At 43.8% G+C, this 22,162-nt stretch overlaps 2 protein-coding genes across 2 annotated transcripts in view; one reads left to right on the plus strand and one right to left on the minus strand.

Moving 5' to 3' along the window:
• The window catches only part of RRP41 (3'-5'-exoribonuclease family protein), a 274,779-nt gene that overhangs the window by 141,324 nt on the left and 111,293 nt on the right, over window positions 1-22,162 (minus strand). The window lies entirely within an intron of this gene.
• On the plus strand, window positions 3,968-4,947 carry LOC149167710 (uncharacterized). The gene is made up of 2 exons (XM_089431580.1): window positions 3,968-4,666; window positions 4,798-4,947. The coding sequence occupies exon 1, from the start codon at window positions 4,047-4,049 to the stop codon at window positions 4,419-4,421; it is 375 nt and encodes a 124-aa protein (XP_089287706.1). The 5' UTR covers window positions 3,968-4,046; the 3' UTR covers window positions 4,422-4,666; window positions 4,798-4,947.

Here is a 22,162-nt window from a genome sequence, read left to right on the forward strand (position 1 = left end):
TTCCATGCCAAATTAAGCTGCAACTTACAGTTGCCTTATCCTCGCCTAAAGCACAATACAAGACAGTGGTCAGTACAAGTTGTGAGGCAATGTGGTTACAAAGGATATTGGTTCATCTTCAATTTAACCAAAAAGCACCAACCTCAATTTTCTGAAACAATCAGTGTGTTCTCAAGACAGTGAAGAACCTAGTTTATTAAGCAAAACCAAGCATATTGAAGTTCATCACCAATACATCAGAAAATTGGTTGATAATAAGGACATTTATCTTTATTATTGACCTACAATAGAGAAAACTACTGACGTAATGACAAAACCACTTGGTACTGCTAAATTTGCCAAGTTTAGAGGTAAAAACATGGACTTGTATCTGGTTTAGCCATTGTCCGAAGGTAGGGGTGGCTTCTTGATTTATTGCTTTAGTTTCCTATGCCAATGCTAATTCAAGATGCATCGTTTCAATTGTTTAGCAAACTATTTCGATCTTTATAATTAGAATATAGCAAAGAAATATCTGAAGGAGATTCAAAAACAATTGTGACCACCTAAGGAAAGATAGGTGGTATCCTTCATGGGAGATAGCAGGTAAATTGATTTGGTCAATAAAAGCAAATAGAAATTTACAGAAAGTATTTTTTTAAGAGCAAGGAAAATGGCTAACAAAGTGGTTGATTTCATTGCAAACCTCGACAACCAACACGGTTCAAAACTAAAAAAAGTTGAATATGCCAGACACAGTTAATGACAAAGAAAATGGCAATGCAAATAAAATAGATTGGTTGCAATCACCATTTAAACCTTTGAAGGGAGTTCTAAAATGGGTAGAATGTGTCAGAAATACTGAGAGGGGGGTTGAATCACTATTTTCTTGATGAATTAACTTTTATCTTGTTTTCACTTTTCCTTTACAAACACTAACTAAACCAGTGATTAATTTGCAGAACTCGCATAAACATCATGAGTAGGTATGAACACTATCAATAGTGAGCCATGAATAGTAAACATCATCAAGCACATAAGATCATCAAGGACAATGAATATTAGGTGGAAAACTCAACTGGGAAAAGCCATTGTTGTTGTCTCTGTCTTCTTTTATTAATATTCAGAAGATCTTCTTTTACATCTTGCACTGTCGCAAACTTCTACTAGTACATAGGCTCCTACCTATTGGAGGCTACTGTTGAAAATTCAATAGGGCAATGAATATGATAATTCTCTTAACTTGATAATTGTTTGTGTTACCTTTTACTTATTAGCTTTGTTCATTATTATTCCAATGTGCAATACATCAAACAGCTACCAAAACAATAAGAACAGTGACACAGTATATAGGCTGCAAGCCAGGGCCAAAACCCCTCCTCTTGAGGGGAAAACCCGTAAATCTCTTCTTATCTTTCAGATCTTTCAATTGATGAATACCATGACCTAGACTCAAACAAATACCCTCCAAGATCAAGTCTACCATGGCCTCCTGCTGCAATACCTACGACCTCCCAATAGATCTGAAATTTTGTTGCCCAGCAACTGCTGCAACTGTTGTTGCTTCTCTAGGAGACTTCGATCTCCCTCTAATAGCCTCCCTCTTGACTTCGCTTGCCTTGACTTGAGTCGTAGGGCTAGTAAGATGCCCTAAGAGACCTTTGCTTGCCTTCCCTTCTCTTCTACTTCCAAAATCAAACCCTAGAAGATCCAGTGCAAAAACCCTAACTTCGATCTTCCCAGAAGAATAGATAAGGCTCAGAAACACTTCGACTTCCTCTTCTTCGCACTTTCTTCTTCGACTTCTCTTTCTTCTACTTATTTGCATAAGAGATGAGAGAGTGAGCGATCCAAATGGAGGACAAGTTCTTATTATATATAAGCTTCCTCAAGGATGGGCATGGCACTTCATGTAGGTCGACTTTATAGCTCCTTAGGTTGACTTGATCTTGGAGGTATTTTGACACTTTCAAGACAAAATAATTCTTTCTTTACAATTTACAATGTGATGACTCTTCTACCTAGGACAAATCCTAGAAGCACTCAATGGGTGCTTGACCTATAAAATAAAATAACTTGAGGATCAAACCCAGTGTTGTTAAAATCGCGATTTTATCGGAAAATCGCGATTTTTTCCTCTGCCCGATCAAATCGCGATATTTAACCGTAAAAATCGCCACTTTTTTTTTATACCGATTTTTATCGAAAAAATCGCGATAAATCGCGATTTTTAATGAAAAAATCGGCAGAGGTGCGAGCAGCGGGCTTTTTATATGCAAAATCGATTTTTTTTTTTATTCATTGTGCTGTCCGCGCGGAGGAAGAGGAGAAGAGGTGAGGGAGAGGAGCTGAAGGTTTTCCGTCGGATTTGGGAGCGAATCCAAGCCAAGATCACCAATTTGTCCATAAAAGAGGTATGTAGATTAATTTTTTTTGGTTTTGCTTCTATAAAAACTTTGGTTTTCATTGTTTTTAAAGAATTTTTTGAAATTTTTCATTGATTTGGGATGGGTAATTTGTTATGACTATGAGAACCAATTTTTTATTTTTATTTTCTCATTTTTTTTAAACATCGTTTATTTTTTTTGAATTTTCATTGTTTTTTGGCATTTGCCATTGGCATTTGGTTGGGTAACTTGGGTTTAGAAATTGGGATTTTGGAAATAATTAACTTGTAATTTTGTAAATGCTAAATTGTAATTTGTATTATGTAATCCTAAATTCCTATTTCCTAATCCTTATTTTTCCATAGGTTTGCAAATTCAAAATTCAAAAACAAACATGCCAAGGAAATTGGATCCTTTCTGGGAATATGGTGACCCTAAAACTCCGAATGATAGACAAAACTTGTATTGCAAGTTGTGTGGAAGGGAAATATTCGGGGGGGTGTACAGGTTGAAGTTCCACCTTGCACAAATCCCTGGACATGATGTGGGGCCCTGTCTAAATACAAATGCTGAAATTATCCAAAAAGACATGAGAGCATTGGGAGAATTAGAGCACACTAGAGAGGCCAAAGAAGAACTCAAAAGGCAACTAAAAAGGTCAGTTGAAGGAAGTGGGCCAACTGGCACTGGTTCTACTGCAGCGTCAGTCAATCCGGTAGCTGCATCATCATATTTTGTTCCTCGAACCACACCTGGTTCACAACCAACTATTGGTTCAATGCTAAAAAGAACAAGCTGACAAGTTGATGACAAATTTCTCCTCTCGAGTGATATTCCTTTCAGCATTATAAGGAATAATCCATTTTTCCTATTGCCAGTGTTGGCCCGGGGTACAAAATCCCTTCTCTTCATGATTTCAGAGGCCGGCTTCTTCAAGATGAAAAGCGTGACTGCACCCAAAGATTGGAGGATTTTAGGGCATCATGGGCACAAACAGGATGCACTGTTATGTCAGATGGTTGGACTGACCAAAAGGGGAGAACCCTTATAAACTTCTTGGTTAGTTGTCCCAAGGGGACTATGTTTATCAAATCTGTTGATGCAACTCATCAAATCAAAGATGCAAGAACTTTATGTGATTTGCTGGATGTGTTTATTTTGGAGGTGGGTGCAGAAAATGTTGTCCAAGTCATAACGGACAATGCTGCAAATTATGTTGCTGCTGGTAGAATGCTTATGGACAGGCATCCTGCTTTATTTTGGACACCTTGTGCTGCCCATTGTATTGATTTGATGTTAGAGGACATAGGGAAAATTCCCTTTGTCAAAGAGGTTGTTGACTCATCAAAAAGCATCACAAAATTTATTTACAATCACACATCTGTGCTTAGCTTGATGAGAAAATGCACCAACAACAAAGAGTTGGTGCGCCCCGCCATTACACGGTTTGCGACGAGTTTCATATCTCTTCAATCCCTCTTAAATTCTATGTGGGATTTGAAGAGAATGTTTCTTTCAGAGGAGTGGCGCGCTTCGTCAATGAGCCGCAAACCATAAGGAGAGGCCGTCTGCAGACTAGTTTCATACCAGGAAGACTTCTGGGCGGGAGTGCAGGAGGTGTGCGCTGTTACAGAACCTTTGGTAAAGGTTCTTCGGTTGGTTGATGGTGAGAAGCCCGCAATGGGCTATTTGTATGAAGCCATGGACAGGGCCAAAGAAGCCATTCGGTCCTACTATGATGATAAGGGAGATGATAGGTTTCAGAGACAACTCCTTCTATGGGAAGTCATTGATGAGCGATGGAACAACACACTCCATCGTCCCATTCATGCTGCTGGGCTTTTCCTGAACCCTGCATTTTCTTATGCATGTGGGTTTAATTTTGATGTTGAGGTCGTGGAAGGATTATTAACCTGTGTCCAGAAGATGGTGAGATCTCCAGAAGAACGTATGGAGATCTCTAGACAAATTGAGCAATATAAGTTGTCAGGTGGCACATTTGGCTTTGAGATGGCTGTCATTGATAGGACGATTAAAATGCCAGGTATTTTTTAGTTTGTAGTATGTACTTTGTAACTTTGTTTCAAATTTCATTGTTTCTTCAAATTCCATTTTTTTCTTATGTTTATTTAAAATTTTATTTGTAATTTTGTTGTAGACGCATGGTGGAAGATGTATGGTGGCAGAGTACCCCTTTTGCAAAATCTTGCCGTACGCATCCTCAGCCAAACATGCAGCTCCTCGGGATGTGAGCGCAATTGGAGTGTATTTGAAAAAATACACAACAAGAAGCGCAATAGGTTAACACTTAAACATTTAAAATATTGCAAATTTCCAAATAAATTTTTGAATTCATTAAAGTTTTAAACAATATTTTTTTTATAATATTAATTATTAAATATTAATTTATTATTTCATGAACTTTGTACAGGTTGGAGTCCCATAGACTTAATGACATGGTCTATGTCTACTACAATCTTCGATTGTGGGTGAAACAACTAGAGAAGACACCTGATACGGAAGCCATCTCATTGGATGGGATTGACACCACTGCTGAATGGAGGGTTGAGACCGAGAGGCCTCTCATGGATCCCACTGAGGATTGGTTAGTGCAGGATGAGGGGGAGGAGGAGGGGGAGGAGGAGAGGAGCAGGAGCAGGAGCAGGAGCAGGAGGAGGAGGAGGAGGAGTTGGAGGAGCAGGAGGAGGAGGTGACACCGCCTACCCGGGCTACCCGGGCTACCACTACCACCAGTAGAGGACGTGGTCTCCGTCCACCTCAGCCTCCTGTAGCTGCTACTACTAGTTCTTCAGCTTCTAGAGCACGTCAAACTCCACTGCCATTTCCACCAGCACAGGCACCAGCTTCTACATCTAGAGGGAAAGAGAAAGCTGTGCCATTTTCTCGCAAGAGGGGCAGAGGAAATCAATAGGATTAGACTTTCATTTTATTGTATATGACATTATGACATGATGAGATACATTATCATATTTTTTGTTGATATTTTGAGGCTGAGTTGGACTTGGGACTCAGGACTTACTATTCAGGACATGATTCAATGTTATGTGTGATTTTAGCGCTAGAAATGATATTAAACATCTTATATATTAGTTTTTTTATCATATTTATGTGTCAATGTATTTATTTTATGTTGTAGATGGTTTAGATATTAAAAAAATTGAAAAAAAAATGAAAAAAAATGAATATTTTTGTGCCAAACGCTTTTTTCCCGCTTTTTTCCCGCTTTTGTCGATTTTTTCCGCTTTTTTCCCGGCGCCGATTAAATCCCGATCGCGCTTTGTGCAACATTCAAACCCATGCTCCAATAATATTAATAATTTCTTTTCCATTTTATATTTACAAGAATAAATTTCATACTTATGAAGACCGAACCTAGTTACACATTTTTCAGCACTCCCCTTAACTAGGGAGGTATTCATAAGAGGTACATGGTTATTCTCAATCTAAAGTGATCTCATAAGAAAAGTCAAATTGGTAACCCATCTGTCTAGCATCATATTAACCAGCATTGTCACATAGCAAGGCCTTGACTAACAGCTCTATCTCTCCACAAGATCAGAGCACAATGTTGGCGAGACCAACGATGTATAAACACCATCATCATTATCTCCCAAGGTACATAGCCCACCCAGGTGTTCATAGAGTATGACCTCCCATTATACTATTCTTATCTTGGGTAGCTAATCCTCAAAAAATATCAGTCCACGACTACTCTTGTCTTTGAATGCCCTACCACATTCTCAAAGAGTATCGAATGTTAGATGGTTACCCAATCCTCCATTCTTTCTTCCCAAGTGAAGACAAGAATGTAGTGTCTATCTCTCCCTCTCAATTAGGGAGGACAAATCCACCAAACCAAGCTTGTCCCTTAAGTATACAAGCTTCTTGTTCGGAAGTGATTTCATCAATATGTTAGCTACTTGTTCATCAGTGGAGATATACCGTAGCTGCAACACACCATTTTGTACTAGCTCTCGAATATAGTGATACTTGTTGTTGATGTGCTTTGTCTTTCCATGAAACACTGGATCCTCAAACAAATGAATACAACTGGTGTTATCACAAAGTATCACTGTAGGGTTCATCAGTCCTTCAAACAAGTCGGATAGCAGCTTCCTTAACCATATTGCTTCTCTGCTTACTTCACATGCTGCAACATATTCAGCCTCAGCACTACTCAAAGCAACGGTGTCTTGCTTTCTGCTCATCCATGAGACCATGGAGGATCCTAAACTAAAACATCCTCCCATAGTGCTTCTTCCATCCTATTCACTGCCTCCCCAATCGGAAATTGTATAACCAATCAATTGGAAATCATTCCTTCTATCATATTTCAGACAGTAGTTAATGGTTCCTCGCAGATATCTTAGAATATGCTTTATTGCTATCCAATGATCATGCTTCAACTCCACTTGGAACTGACTGAGTACATTTACTACAAAACATAGTTATGGTCGAGTATTCACAAAGTACATCAATGAGCCAACAAGTTATCTATACTTGGAAGGATCCACATGGCTTGATTCGTAACTCCTCAGTGTCTTCAAGTTTGTGATCATCATAGTGTTCATAGGTTTACAGTCCATCATGTCGAACTTCTTTAGAATCTCGATCACATACTTTCCTTGACCCAAATAGATTTCATTTGGTCCTTGTCAGACTTCTAGTCCCAAATATTAATGCATCAGCCCAAGATCCTTCATGTCAAATTTTGCTGCCAGTTGCTTTTTACATTCTTCAATTCGACCTTCTACACCTGTCAAGAGAAGATCATCTAGATACAGAAGAATAATTACAAGTTCATTATTTTCAACCTTAATACAAAGGTTCGAGTCAGTAGAACTTTTTGTGAAGCCTATTCTTTGGAGGTATGCATCCATTCTAGCATACCATGCCCTTGGTGCTTGCTTGAGGCCATATAATGTTTTCTTCAATCTGCAAACATACGCCTTTCTATCTTTGACTTCAAATCCCAAGGGTTGTTCTATATAGACTTCTTCATCTATGGTGCCATTCAGAAACACAGTCTTGACATCCATTTGGTGGATGTTCCATATTATCGATGCTGCCAGAGAGACTAATGATCGAATCGTCGTATATCTTGTTGTTGGAGCAAATGTTTCTTCATAGTCGATGCCTTCAAGTTGAGAGAAATCTCTAGCCACAAAGAGGCTAGGACTCCCCTGGATGGTGCAAAAGATGCTCCCCCATGTGGTTGTGGTGGCCCCCACTCTGCCCGACCCTCATTGTCTCCCCCACCAAACTCGAACTCCACCTCATCCTTTGATCGTTGTCAAGAAGACCTCGATGTGATGGGCTTTGCCGGTTGTGCACCGATGCCCTGGCGCCCATGGATTTCAACATTTAAAACAGAACTTCCTCATCCTGAGGTCTCTCCAAGTCTCATCGTCCAGTTGCCCTCGCCCTTGGGCTACTCTCTGCGCTAAGGTTTCTCTAGTGTCATTCCCCTTCTTAGGGTAGGGACTGCATGGTGGAAAGGGTGTCCAAGGCTTGGGGATGGCCCCCTGCAAAGTCTCTCGTACAAGTCACGACCTCCAATAGAGTACAGGGCCTGCGTGACTTCCCCAGTGCATGTAGTGGCTCCATCAACCCCTCTACAAATGTGTATATTCGCTTAGCATCCAACAAATCTGGCACCATGACTGAGACCCTCAAGGACTCTGAATATAACACTTTGGATGTCCTGTTTGCTTGAGTTAGGTCAACTCCCTGAAGTGAGCCTCCAAATCCCTCCAATCAAAAATGCTCCACTACTCTTCGTGTGAAATCCTCATAGGAAGTCATGTTGGCATGCCTCAGAGTGGACAAGCCATGAAACCACCAGTCGTGTGCCTCCCCCCCCAAATGCAAAGTGGCCATTTTAATGGCCTCTAACTTCGTCATTCTGTTAAACTGGAAATAAGTGTTCAGCTTCTCCACCCAAGCACGAGTTGTGCACTTGGCAGTGCCATCGTAAGTGGGGAAGTACGTCTTCCCAATGGTACATTGCAACTCATAGTTCTGTGTGCCATGGCCTCCATAGCTCCTTCCCTTGTCATTCTGCTTGAGCTGGCAAAAGTCTCTAAAAGATAGTGCTTCTCTGAAGAGGGCTACCTCCAAGATCAAGTCGACCTACATAAGATGTCAAGTCAGCCTACATGAAGAGCCATGTCCACCCTTGAAGGAAGCCTATATATAAGAACTCGTCCTCCATTTGGATCACTCACTCACTCATATCTTATACAAAGAAGGAAGCAACAAAAGGTCGAAAAAGGAAGTGTGAAGAATAGAAGGACAGGGAAAGTCGAAGTGTTTGGGTCTCTCTATATTCTTTTTGAAGTTAGGGTTTCTGCACTGGCAAGTCTAAGGTTCGATTTTGGAAGCAAGAAGAGCAAGAATGCAAGCGAAGGTCTCTTAGGGTTTCCTACTAGCCCTAGGACTCAAATCAAGGCAAGCGAGGTCAAGGGAAGAGCAGTTAGAGAGAGATCAAAGTCTCCTACAGAAGCAACAGCAGTTGCTGAGGAGCAAAATTTCGAATCTACTGGGAGGTCGAAGATATTTCAACAAGAGGTCGAGGAAGTCTTGATCTTGGAGGGTATTTGTCTGAGTCTAGGTCATGGTATTCGTCAATTGAAAGATCTAAAAGATAAGAAGGGATTTTATGCGTTTTCCCTCAAGAGGAGGGGTTTTTACCCTGGCTTACAACCTACATACTGTGTCATTTGTACTTACTATTTTGGTAGTTGTTTGACGTATTGCATATTGGAATAAGAAAGATCAAAGCTAATAAGTAAAAAGAAAACACAAGCAGTTATCAAGTTAAGAGAATTAACATATGCATTGCCCTATTTGAATTCTCAACACCAATGTGAAGGGTTGTGTGAAGTCCATGAGTGCTAATACTGGGCAACAACTCATCACCTCCTCGAGGCAATCGAATGTTGTCTGAGCTCCATCTGCCCATGCAAAAGCCCCCTTATGAGTCAGATCAGTAAGGGGTGTTGCCAACTATGAGAAGCCCTTAACGAACTTCTGGTAATAAGTAGAGATGCCCAAGAATCCTCTCAGCGCTGTCACATCTCTAGGCACTTGCCAATCTCGAATGGCCCTAATCTTCTCCTCATGCACCTTGACCCCATCTGCGCCTATGATGTGTCCCAAGTAGAGCATCTTCGTTAGCCCAAACTCGCACTTGGACATCTTGGCGTAGAACTATTGCTCCTCCAAGATACGTAACACTGTCTCTAGATGCTGCAAGTGCTCCTCCCACGTCCTGCTGTAGATCAAGATATCATCAAAGAATACCAGCACAAATCTCCTCAGTTGACCCCTGAACACATGGTTAATGCACGACTGAAAGATAGCAAGTGCATTGGTCAACCCGAAGGGCATGACCAAGAACTCGAAATGCCAATAATGACATCTGAAAATTGTCTTCAAGATATCCAGCTCCCTCACTTAAATCTGATGATATCCAAACCGCAAATCTATCTTAGAGAAGTATTTGGCTCCTCTAAGCTCATCCATCAACTCATCAATACGTAGAATGGGATATTGGTTCTTCAATGTCTTCTTGTTGAGTGCCCTGTAGTCAATGCACATGTGTAGAGTCCCATCCTTCTTCTTCACCAGCACGACTAAAGAAGCGAATGGACTGGAACTCGGTCTGATGTGGCCCAACACCAATAGCTCCCTGATGGCTCTCTCAATCTCATCCTTATAGGCTTTGGGATGCCTATAGGGTGTAGTAATGACTGCCTGCACACCCTGTTGATTTCATGTAGCATCAAATGTGATCTAAGCCTCAAAATTTGCAGGGAGGCTAGGACACAAGCATTCCACAATACCCGGAAATCGTTTTGGCAAATTCCACCCGAAGAAAGTTTTATTAAAATAATTAATTATTTTTAATGGGTGCCTAAGTATAAACTTAGGAAATTAAAATAATTAAAGGGAATTAATCAAACTTAGGGTGAAACTTCTAGAAGAAGACGAGGATCAAGCCAAAATGATTTGAGCCATTGATTAGAATCTAATATGGGTTGTTGGTTCTCAACAAGAAGATTATAAGAGGAGGCTTGATGGGCATTTGGAAATCACATCAAAGAGAGATCAAGAGATCGAATTTCTCAGAGGGAAGCGCAGCAGTTGCTACAGAATCGATTGAGGAGATTTCTTGCAGTGAGTGGTAGGGATAGTTTACGGGGGGAGTTTTCGTAGACCGGAGAGTACAAGGCATAGAGACGTCCAGAGAGGCTGGCGTTGGGCCACGCAGAGCTACGTTGTGGCAGCGCAGAGATTCAAAGGGAGATCGAAATTCCGCTAAGGAACAGTTAGGATCTAGTGCCGGAGCCGAGGTGTGAGACCACGAGCACTGAAAGCTGAAGTTTCCAGCCAGTGGAGGATCAGAAGGAGGTGAGCGCAGTCCCAGCTGTAGTGTCACAGTCACTGCATAGGCTTGACACAATACTACGCAAAGATAGCATAGACCCTCACCTCCAGCGCAGATCAGTGTCAGTTCTTCCCGTGACAGGGTGAGATCATCTCACTACTCTTTTTGTCCAGTTTCTCTTTGTATCGGATAGCTAGTTGGGCATCCAACGAATTGTATTCAAAAAACTACTGCTTAATAATACAAACCCTCAGTTGTTGCACCAGTGTTCCCGCATTGGGTTTTTCCAGGGAAATTTGTCCAAAAATAATGGTGTAATGTGTTGTGTATTTCTTTCTTGCTCACTTTCTTGTTTCCGCATTTAATTTAATTGGTGAAGGTTGCACTGTATTAGTTTCGGTATTTGTTGTAGGATGTAGTAAATAATTTGTTCAGTAATTTAACAAATAGAAGAAGCTTAATCAATTGTTGCAATAGTAATTTGAGGCTTCCAAATTTTGACATGGTATCAGAGCTGTAGGTGAAGCTAGAGAGAAGAGCCAAAAGAACCCAGCATTGAAGAGAAGGACGGAAGTCTAAGTGTTGCCTAGGCAGTGAATTGAATCCTCGGAGGGATTGTGCAGTTCAAGATAGCAGGGAAAAATTTTTGAGGAAGGTCTCTCTCTGAGTAAGTTGAGACTCGACAGAGAGGTAAGACTTCCAGATCGAAGTTCGCCAGTGCTAGAGGGAGCAGCGCAGAAGCTTTAGCGCATAGGAGGTTACTGGTGTGACGTAGTTTTCTGCACCAGTTGTTGGAGCACAAAAATGTCAGAAGGAAGAAGAGAGACATTGTTGAGGGAATGCTCCCTCAAAGGAATTCCAACCAAGAAGTTTGAATTCTCATTTGTTGAGCAGTAGCAGGGAGCAACAGATCTACTAACTCCATTAGGGAGTGCGTAGGCCAACCCAGCTACAGCACAGTGGAGAGAGGAAGCAGTTTGACATTTCGAATGGCAGAGATAGCAGTTAATGGGTTGTGAGATCAAGATCGGTTGGAGGGTGCATTCAACTATGTGATCTAGAAGGCAAGGGTCTCATGCCTTCTGGATGAGTACGATATCAAAACCTATGTCGACAGTGTGGCAGTTATACCCGTGGATCCAGATCCACTCAAAAAGTACAAGGCTGAAATGGTGAAGGCCAAACGATTGATCCTCAATGAACTGAGAGATCACGTAGTGTGTCACGTTGTCGGCAAGGATACTACCGGGCAAATGTGGGAAGCATTGGCCACGCTATACGAAGGATCTTCTGAGCAGCAAAAGATGTACTTGTAGCAGAAGATGAGATCCACGCAGATGCAGAAGGGGGAACGCATTGATCCGTTCCTCACGAAGCTTCAAAAAATCTGAGACTTGTTGGCAGTTGTGGGGTCAACACTTCAGCCTACCGAGATGGTCAGGCTCGCCCTAAATTCAGTGTCAGAAGAATGGCAAGTGTTTGTCCAGAGTATCCTGGGCAGAGAGAGATTGTCGGATTGGGAAGGAATGTGAGTCGCTCTTCAGCAGGAAGAGATGAGGAGAGACTTGGTCAAGTGCAAACTTGATAGCAGCAGTAGTGAGGCAAAGCCCAAGGAGGAGGAAGAAAATGCAACCCTTGCATCAAAGGGGCAGCAGGAGCAGCGGAAGAAGAAGAAAGATGTCTCGAAGATCAAGTGCTTTCGGTGTGGTGAACTTGGTCACTACGCTACACAGTGTCCTCTCAAGAAGTAAGACAAAGATGAGAAGCATGATCCAAAGGCTGCATCCACAAAGATCGAGGAGGAGTTTGCCATGGTTGCCCAAATACCTACACGACAGAGGTGGGATGATCTAGAACTGTAGTTCGAAAGAACTACAGATGGGCAGGATCCTTGAGGAGTACACCTCTTGGATCAATAACTTGCTACGGGAGGCCATATCAGAAGTAGCAGGATAGACCAGGATCAATTGGTGCAGACGAGTGTCGAAGTGACAGTTGCTGTGGCTAGGAGCGCCAGAAACTGAGCAGCGCAGAGCAGAGTTGCGAGCAGTGCAGTTGGCACAATGCATAGTCAACAGCAACGCAGACGCTTCAGAGGGTCAACACATAGACTAGTAGCAGTCAGAACTCCAGCAACAAATGCATCATGTTGAACGCCTGTTCAGTAATTTTGGATGCTTTTTGGTTATTGATGCAGTAGCAGTAGCAGTTGGAGAAGGTTGTTGTGCAGATGCAGTATTGGCAATGGCAGTGCCAGTGGTAGCACAGATGTAGAAATTATTAGGGTTGCAATACAGATGCATTGTTGGAGTGGCAGGGTCAACAACAGTACAGATGCAACATTTGCGCAGTAGTTGGTGGGCAGCGATGTCAGACATCAGCAGCGCAAAGGGAGATGTTACAAAGAAGGGTGATGCTTTAGCAGGCTGCATTATTAGAGCACATTCCTCGCTAAGAGGGAGTGTTGATTTCTGGTAGTAGCATCGGATGTGCTCTAAGCCTCAAAATTTGCAGGGAGGCTGGGACACATGCATTCCACGATACCCAGAAGTTGTTTTGAGAAATTCCATCGGGAGAAGGTTTTATTAAAATAATTAATTATTTTTAATGGGTGCCTAAGTATAAACTTAGGAAATCAAAATAATTAAAGGGTATTAATCAAACTGTGGGTGAAACTTCCAGAAGAAGACGAGGATCAAGCCAAAATGATATGAGCCATTGATTAGAATCTAATCTAGGTTGTTGGTTCTCAACCAGAAGATTATAAGAGGAGGCTTGATGGGCATTTGGAAATCACATCAAAGAGAGATCAAGAGATCAAATTTCTCAGAGAGGGCAGCGCGGCAGTTGCTAGAGAATCAACTGAGGAGATTTCTTGCAGTGAGAGGCGGGGATAGTTTCTAGGGGGGGTTTCCCTGGACCGGAGAGTACAAGGCAAAGAGGGCATAGAGACGTCTCGAGAGGCTGACATTGGGCCAGGCAGAGCCACGTTGTGGCAGTGCAGAGCTGTAAAGGGAGATCAAAATTCTACTAACGAACAGTCAGGATCTAGTGCCGAAGTCGGGGTTTGAGACCGCGAGGCCTGAGAGCTGAAGTTTCCATCCAACGGAGGATCAGAAGGACGTGCAGCGCAATCCCAGTTGCAGTGACTGCGTAGGTTTGACGTAGTACTATGCAGAGGCTCACCTCCAGCGTAGATCAGTGTTGGTTCTTCCAATGATAGGGTGAGATCATCTCACTACTCTTTTTTTCTAGTTTCTCTCTGTATCGAATAGCCAGTTGGGCATCCAACGAATTGTATTCAAAAAACTACTACTTGAAAATACAAACTCTTAGTTGTTGCGTCGGTTTTCTCGCATTGGGTTTTTCCAAGGACATTTGTCCAAAAATAATGGCGTAATGTGTTGTGTATTTCTTTCTTGCTCAGTTTCGTGTTTCCGCATTTAATTTAATTGGTGAAGGTTGCAGTGTATTAGTTTCGATATTTGCTGTAGGATGCAGTAAATAATTGTTCAGTAATTTAACAAATAGAAGAAGCTTAATCAGTTGTTGCAGTAGGAATTTGGGGCTTCCAAATTTTCATACACCCGGCTCTAGCTCTATAGTGCACTCAAACCCCCTTGTCAGCTGGTTTCCCTAGTGGTATATCTCCAAAAACTACCGGATATTTGTCCAGTATCGCCTGTATGTCTGGATGTGGTGGCTTGGTCCGTCCCCCAGCCTCTGAAATCCTCATCTCTACTGCCCATGCTATATCCCAATGCCTCAAATCAGCCTCCATCCTGTGGGCCAAGACTGCCTGTGGAGGATATGAATGCATGCCCAGAAGAACCACTAGCTTACCATCCGTACAGGTAAACTCCATCTCTAGTTTCCTCCAGTCGGTGATAACTCGGCCAAGGGAATACAACCACTGGACACCCATCACCACATTGGTGTCTGGTACGTCCACCACAAAGAAATGGTATGTCATCAAATAGTTCCACAGTCACTGTTAAAGCCGGAAAATATTGAGTGCACTGCATATTTTTGTCTCTTGGTAACAGAAATGAAAATCCCTCAAACTCTGCAGTGGTGATGCCTCTCCTCTGGACCATCTAAGCATCAATAAAATTGTGGGTGGCCCCACTGTCTACTAAGACTGAGACACGTTTCCCTTGCACTGTGCCTCTGATCCTCATGGTCAAAAATTTGGGAACCCCGCACAAAGAGGCTAGGACTCCCCCAGATGGTGCAAAAGATGCTCCCCCATGTGGTGGTGGTGGTGGTGGTCCCCTCTCTGTCGGACCCTCGCTGTCTCCCCCACCAAACTCCAACTCCACCTCATCCTCTTAATCATTGTTCAAGAAGACCTCGATGTAATGGGCCTTGCCTGTTGTGCACTGATGGCCTGGTGCCCATGGCTCCCGACATGTAAAACACAACTTCCTCCTCCTGAGGTCTCTCCTAGTCTCATCGTGTAGTTGCCCTCGTCCTTGTGCTACTCTCTACGCTGGGGGTGCTATAGTGACATTCCCCTTCTTAGGGTAGGGAGTGCATGGTGGAAAGGGTGACCGGGTCTTGGGGATGACCCCCTACATGTCTCGTGTACAACTCATGACCTCCAATAGAGTAGAGGGCTTGTGTGACTTTACCAGTGCACATAGTGGCTTCGTCAACCCCTCTACAAATGTGTATACTCACCTAGCATCCGACAAATCTGGCACCATGACTGAGACCCTCAGGAACTCTGAAATATAACGCTATGGATGTCATGTCTGCCTGAGCTAGATCAACTCCCTGAAGTGAGCCTCTGGATCCCTCCGATCACAATGCTCCACTACTCTCCATGTGAAATCCTCATCGGAAGTCATGTTGCCATGCCTCAAAGTGGATAAGCCATGAAACCACCAGTCGTGTGCCTCCACCTCCAAATGCAAAGTGGCCATTTTAATGGCCTCTACCTTTGTCATCCTATTAAACAAGAAATAGGTGTCCATCTTCTCCACCCAAGCACGAGTTATGCACTTGGTAGTGCCATTGTAAGTGGGGAAGTACATCTTCCCAATGGTACATTGCAACTCGTAGTTCTGTGTGCCATGGCCTCCATAGCTCCTTCCCTTCTCATTCTGCTTGAGCTGGCAAAAATCTCTAAAAGATAGTGCTTCTCTGAAGTATGCTCCCATGGATTGCCACTCCCTGAAATGCTCCCCCATATGTGATTGATCATCAACTCCCCCCGATTCGCTTGGTGCCAAAGGTAGGAAAGAAGGTAGTGTGGCTCTAGTTGGCCCACTAGAGGATGGTGGTTGCGTAGTAGGTGAAGGATGATCAAACTGTTGAGAAGCTCTTGAAGTCTCTCCAAATAGAAAATCTTGATGGTTGCTTTGTTCCCAGTTCTGCATTTTGATCTCATCTAACATCTCCTCCTACTCCTTTTCCAAATCACTCAGGGCCTTCAAGAGACTGTCAAAAGTCACCTCTTCTTTCTCTTGGGCTCCCCTGTCTTTTCTTCTATCACTTCCTTGCCACAATCCTCAGTATCAGGAATGATCTCTAGCTCCCTCTCCTTGCTTAAGTCCCTTTGCCTCCTGTAGGTAATAATTTGTTTGTCTTCCTCACTCATAGGAAAGTCCCCCACGATTGAGCCAAGATCTAAGCTCTTAATACCACTGTAATGTTCCAAAATAGGAAAAACAGTGATATGCAAGCGAATAACAATTTTTCACCACAAAAATTTTAAAACAATTAAAACGCACCCATAACAATCATCAATATGGAAGCAGCTAAGCCATTTTATTATAAATTGGTGCAAGAGTACAAAGTATGGAAGGAATGCACCTGGGTTTGCCTCAAAGGCAAGCGAAGCAAAGCCCAAGTGAAGCAATGACAACCCGGAGCTACAATCAACTAACCAACTGCTGCACTGCCTAGTCCCCAGCAATTTTGCACTATTTGCTACAAAGATATGGCTGAACAAGCCATCTCTGTTGCTCAGAAAATTCTACAAAATTATTTCTAGGCTCCTCAGGCAAAACCTACAAAAACCCAGAAATGGTTTGGCCTAGTTTTGACCTTCCAAAATCGACCCCAAAAGGCCCTACGCCCTCCAAAACTGCTGAAGCACACTGCCTGCCAATACACCAGCAAAATCCTCCTCAAATACTCCGGAAAAGTAGCAATCCCCTCCACTAATGCTTCCCTTATTTCTCCCAACAAGGATCAGCCTCAATGGCTGAGTCTCCACCTCCCACGTGTGCCCAATATCTTCCCTCTGCGCTGGCCGAGGAAGTGCGAAATCCCCACTGAATGATAGCTCTCTCCTCCAGCCCAAAAACTCACCCAAATGGCAGCAAATCACCAGAGCTTCTCTTCCGGAATTTCTCCCAACAAAAGCTCCCCTGAAGAATGCAAAAGATCTCAACTAGGTTTCTCCCATTGCGTCCTCCAAAAATACGCACCACCTGGAAAATAGTAAACTGTGCTACAATTAAGGAAACTGAAAAACTGAAAGAAACAAATGTGGGTGTCCAAGTGGAATTGGGGGTAGCCACCAATATCCACCTCGATCATTCCTCCCCCCTTAGGAAGCAATGGTCCCCATTGCATTGAGTTCCTCCATGAGATGAGGAAACTTCTGTTGAACTTGGTCCCTGGTGAGCCACTTGCCCTGGTGAAGGAGTTGTCTGCTTTGACAACTCGATACAGTTGGATCTTCTGCTGGCGAGTGTGCTTGACCTGCGTGTCCATGATCCGATCAATTGTAGCTTGTTCCATACAATCTGGATTTACCTCTGTTGGTGTGAGTTGTTCTGCAATATCAGATGTGTCTTGCAATGGTGGAAAGTATGGCCGAAGGCGGTCCACATTGAACACTGGCTACAGGCCAAGGAATGGGGGAATGCTAAGCTCAAATGCATTGTCTCCCACAACCTTGGTAATGGAGTAAGAACTATATCGGAGTGGTCTGAGTTTCCGATAGGCTCCAGTAAGGCGTTCCCTTTACAAATGCAACCAGCCTTTGTTGCCCACCTAAAACTTGTGTGGCACCCGATGTTGATCATGTCGTTGCTTGTATTTGGCATTTGATTTCTCCAGAATGTCATGGACCTGCTGGCGGATATCTCGGATGTCCTCAATGAAGCTGTTTGCCCTATCGGTTTCGGACTGGACATGAGCCGAATCTGCCTGAGTAGCTGCAAATGTCATGGCCACATCAATGGGACATAGTGGCTGGAATCCCAAGCCCACTTGAAAAGGGTTGTGGCTAATCGAGCTGTGGATAGCCCGGTTATAGTTGTGTTGAACATAGGGGAAGCTCTCATCCCATGTGCATGGATGCTTTGACTTGTACATGTGCAGAATGTGTACGATCATCCTGTTGACGACCTCTATCTGGCCATCAGTTTGGGGATGGAAAGTTGTGGACTTAGTGAGTTTGGTGTCTAGCATCGACCAGAGACTAGACCAAAATGTACTTAGGAACCTGTTGTCCCGATCTGAGATGATAGACTGTGGGATCCCAAAGTTTACCCACACTTGTTCAAAGAAGAGTTTAGCAGTGGTTTCTACTGTGATATTCTTCCTGCAGGCCGCCATAATGGCCATCTTCGAGAATCTGTCAACGACCACAAAAACAAAGTCATTTCCATGCTTAGTAGAAGGAAGGCCCGACATGTAATCCACGGAGATGGATTCCCAAGGTCGACTGGCGGTAGGCAGCGGAGTATAGAGGTCATGCTTCTTGATGGTCGGTTTGGCAATGGCGCAACCAGTGCAGGATCTGATGCACTTATCGACATATTGTCGAAGATTCGGCCAATAGAAATACTTCTACAGTTCAGCCACCATTTTCTCGACCCCGAAATGCCCAGTAGCCCGACTGTAGTGCGCTTCCCAAATCATCTTGGCATGCTCGCTTGAAGGAACACAAAGGTGACCCAGGTGGCATAACAGGGCATCCTGGAGGTGAAAATTTGGAACACGCTGACCCTACAAGAGCATCTGGTATGTGTGGCCGACTTCTGGGTCGCTTTTGTAGAGAAGTGGCCAATCAGAAGTCTCGTGCCCACAAGAGTTGAGCACGGTGGTTAACGCCATAATCGGTGGTCGACTAACGCAATCTGCAACATTATTGGTGTTGCCCTTCTTATACTTGATATTCAAATGGAACTATTGCAGGTACGTGGACTACTTCTGATGGTGATCATTCTGCAACTTCCCTTGCGTTTGTATGAACTGCAGGGGTCAGTGGTCTGTGTGGATGACCATTTCCTTCCCCAAAATGTAATGCTTCCATTGTCGGTAGGCTTGCACAATGAAATACATCTCTTTGTCATAAGTGGGATAGTTCTGGACTGTGTCTGGAAGTGTCTCACTGTGATATGCCACTGGATGCCCGTGTTGAGTAAGGACTGCCCCAATAGAATAGTCGGAGGCATCTGTCTCAATCTCAAATGGTTGTTGCAAGTTTGGTAATGCGAGCACTGGTGTCGAGCACAGGCGATAATTCAACTCTGTGAATGCCTTCTATTGAGATTCAGACCAAAAGAATTTAACTTTTGCTCCTCCCTTGGTGACTTGACTCAAGGGCCAAGTGATATGAGAGAATCCCAACACAAACCTGCAGTAGAAATTGGCAAGACCCAAAAAGCTGCGGAGCTTTGTCAGAGTGGTTGGAGATGGCCAATCCCGAATGTCTTAGATCTTGGTTAGATCCACATGCACCCCCCATTCATCAATAATGTATCCCAGATACTGAACTTGGGTCATGCCAAAAGTGCATTTCTCCAAATTGGCACATAGCTTGTGTTGTTGCAGTGTTTGGAGGCCTTGTCGGATGTGGCGGAGGTGCTTTTCCCAACTCTGCCTGAAGATCAGGATGTCATCCAAGTATACCACTACAAATAAGTTGGTGAATAGCCGCAAGATGTCATCCATCAGCCTCATGAAGGTTGCAAGAGCATTCGTCAACCCGAAAGGCATAACCAACCATTCGAAAAGGCCCTCCTTGGCTTTGAAGGCAATCTTCCACACATCATAGGGTTCGATTGGTACTTTGTGGTATCTTGACTTCATGTCAATCTTGCTGAAATATTTTGCCCCCCTTCATTTGGTCCAGAAAGTCATCAATCCGTGGGATTGGGTACCTATTCTGGATAGTGATCTTGTTCGGCGCCTGATAGTCAATACAGAGTCTCCAATTCCCATCCTTCTTCTGTACCAACACGATCGGACTCCCACGGGGCGACGAACTCGGTCGGATGTGACCTTTCTACAGCAGCGCCTGAATTTGCCTCTTGATTCCATCGTTCTCCAAAACGGAGCGTCGATAGATTGGTCCATTGGGCAGCGACGCACCTTGGATCAAATCGATAGAGTGCTTAACCTGACAGTGCAAAGGCACCCATGTGGGGGAGGTGAAGATGTCCTCGTACTCCTCCACAACCTTGTCCATCTGTTGCTGTCGTGCACAGGGGCCCTGTCTGGAGGTCATGGCCACCGTCTTCTTCTTTCCCTAAAGGCGTATCATCAGGAAAACAAATTTCCCGATTTTAGAAATGAGCTTACTGCATTGTTTTGCAGTAACCAAAGAGATGGCAATAGGCGGTGCTACCTCCAATATCCTGTACAACTTATTTCCCAAAGTAATAATAACAGCGCGAGGCCTTGATTCATACACAGCATGTCCCTTCCACAAGTATGGTTGGCCTAATAATACATCACAAACATCAAGGGGAGCAACGTCACATAATACCTCATCCGTGAAGGGCTTGATGTTGTATGGAAGGCGATACGGTTGGCTCACGCGAAGATCCTGTCCTTGGAAGAGCCATCGGATGGTGTACGATTGGGGATGTGTTGTGATCGGTAAGCCTAGCGACTTCACGACCTTTGTCGAAATGAGGTTCTTTTGGCTCCCGCTGTCGACAATGAACTATAGCGGGGAACCGTTTACCCACATCTGGGAGTGGAAGAGGCGCTCCTCCTCCGGATCTTCGGGTTCCTCCTTCTGGATCTTCGCGGTGGCAACGGTGGCATTGAGCTCCGCATCGATTATCTGATTCCCTTTGTAATTCCCCTTGTCAGGTTTTGACTCGGAGTCGAAACATGCATCTGATTCCGAAGCCTTTAGCTCGGTCACCAGTGACTGCTTGGCCCAACACTCACTTGTGTTGTGAGTGGAGCTCTTATGGAACTCACACTGCTTTCCCGTGTCCTTCTTCGACTTTGCGATGTTGTTCTTTGCTTGCGGCTTTGGCGGGTTGTCCTGGGCCACCTCGCCTTGGCTTTGTCCTTTGTTCTGCGGTTTGGGGGCACCTTTCCCTTGCTTCGGATTCGCAGATCCAAAGTCTCGCTTCTTCTGTTTAAACTTCTGCTCGATCTTGACAGCGTATCGGTATGTCGTGTCAAGCGAGGAGATGTCCAGGAACTCCATCTCGTCCTAGATGTACCTATGTAGGCAGCCGCGGTATTTGAGTACCAAATGTCGCTCAAAATCCTTGATACCCAACTTTGTGCGAAGGGTATGAAAAATATTGGTAAACTCTAGCACGTCTTGGTCCCTCCCATGCCGTAGTGTGGTCCACTTTATCTATTTATCCTCATAGCTTCCGACAGGGTAGTATTGCTCCTTGATGGCATCCCGGAATGAATTCCATGTGGGTGCTGCTAGAAACAATGAGGTCGTACTTTCATCCTTCTGTTCGCAGTAGGTTTCCCACCAATCCTTGATGTGGGCGGCGGCTTTGAGAAGAACGAGAATAATCTTTTCCCAGCCAGAAAAATCATGAACAAAAAAATACCCTTCTAGCAGATTTAACCATTTATCTACAGCATCTGCATCTATCTGACCCTCAAACATGGGAATGTCAAAGTTAACTTGTACCTTAAAGGGTGTGGCGCTTCCAGAGTAGTTGTTGGAAGTAGATGTGTCGCCCCTAGGTAGCCACTGAAGGATCTAGGCAAAATTGTCCATCGTCGCGTTCCTTTGTTGCTCGAGGGCCTCTTCGAGCAAGATTTTGATAGGATCTCCTACCCCCTCGTCTTTCTTTTCATCTGCCATGGGAGGTCGTCAGGATTTGCGAGACTGGTCTTGCAAAGGTTCGACCAGTTCAAGCCCCAACTCCTTATATCCCGACCTCGTTGGGGACATGCAAAGAAAAACAGATAAGGAGCAGACCGCTCTGATACCACTGATCTTCATTTAAACAAGAACGCAACAAATTCTAGATATAACCATAAATACAAAGATGCAGCAAAAATAATACTTCATTTCATTAATGTAAAATACTGAAATATGCTTACAGACAGAAATGGAAATAAACTAGCTCGGGCGATGGTAGCTTATCTCTAAGAAGAGATGTGGCCGCTACATGCTTCTGAACTACATTACAACGAGGCT

The sequence above is a fragment of the Pinus tabuliformis genome, chromosome 5_1, assembly GCF_031772625.1.
Source record: "Pinus tabuliformis cultivar Carrire ecotype Pingquan chromosome 5_1, CPIR1, whole genome shotgun sequence".
In the NCBI taxonomy this organism is placed as follows: domain Eukaryota; kingdom Viridiplantae; phylum Streptophyta; class Pinopsida; order Pinales; family Pinaceae; genus Pinus; species Pinus tabuliformis.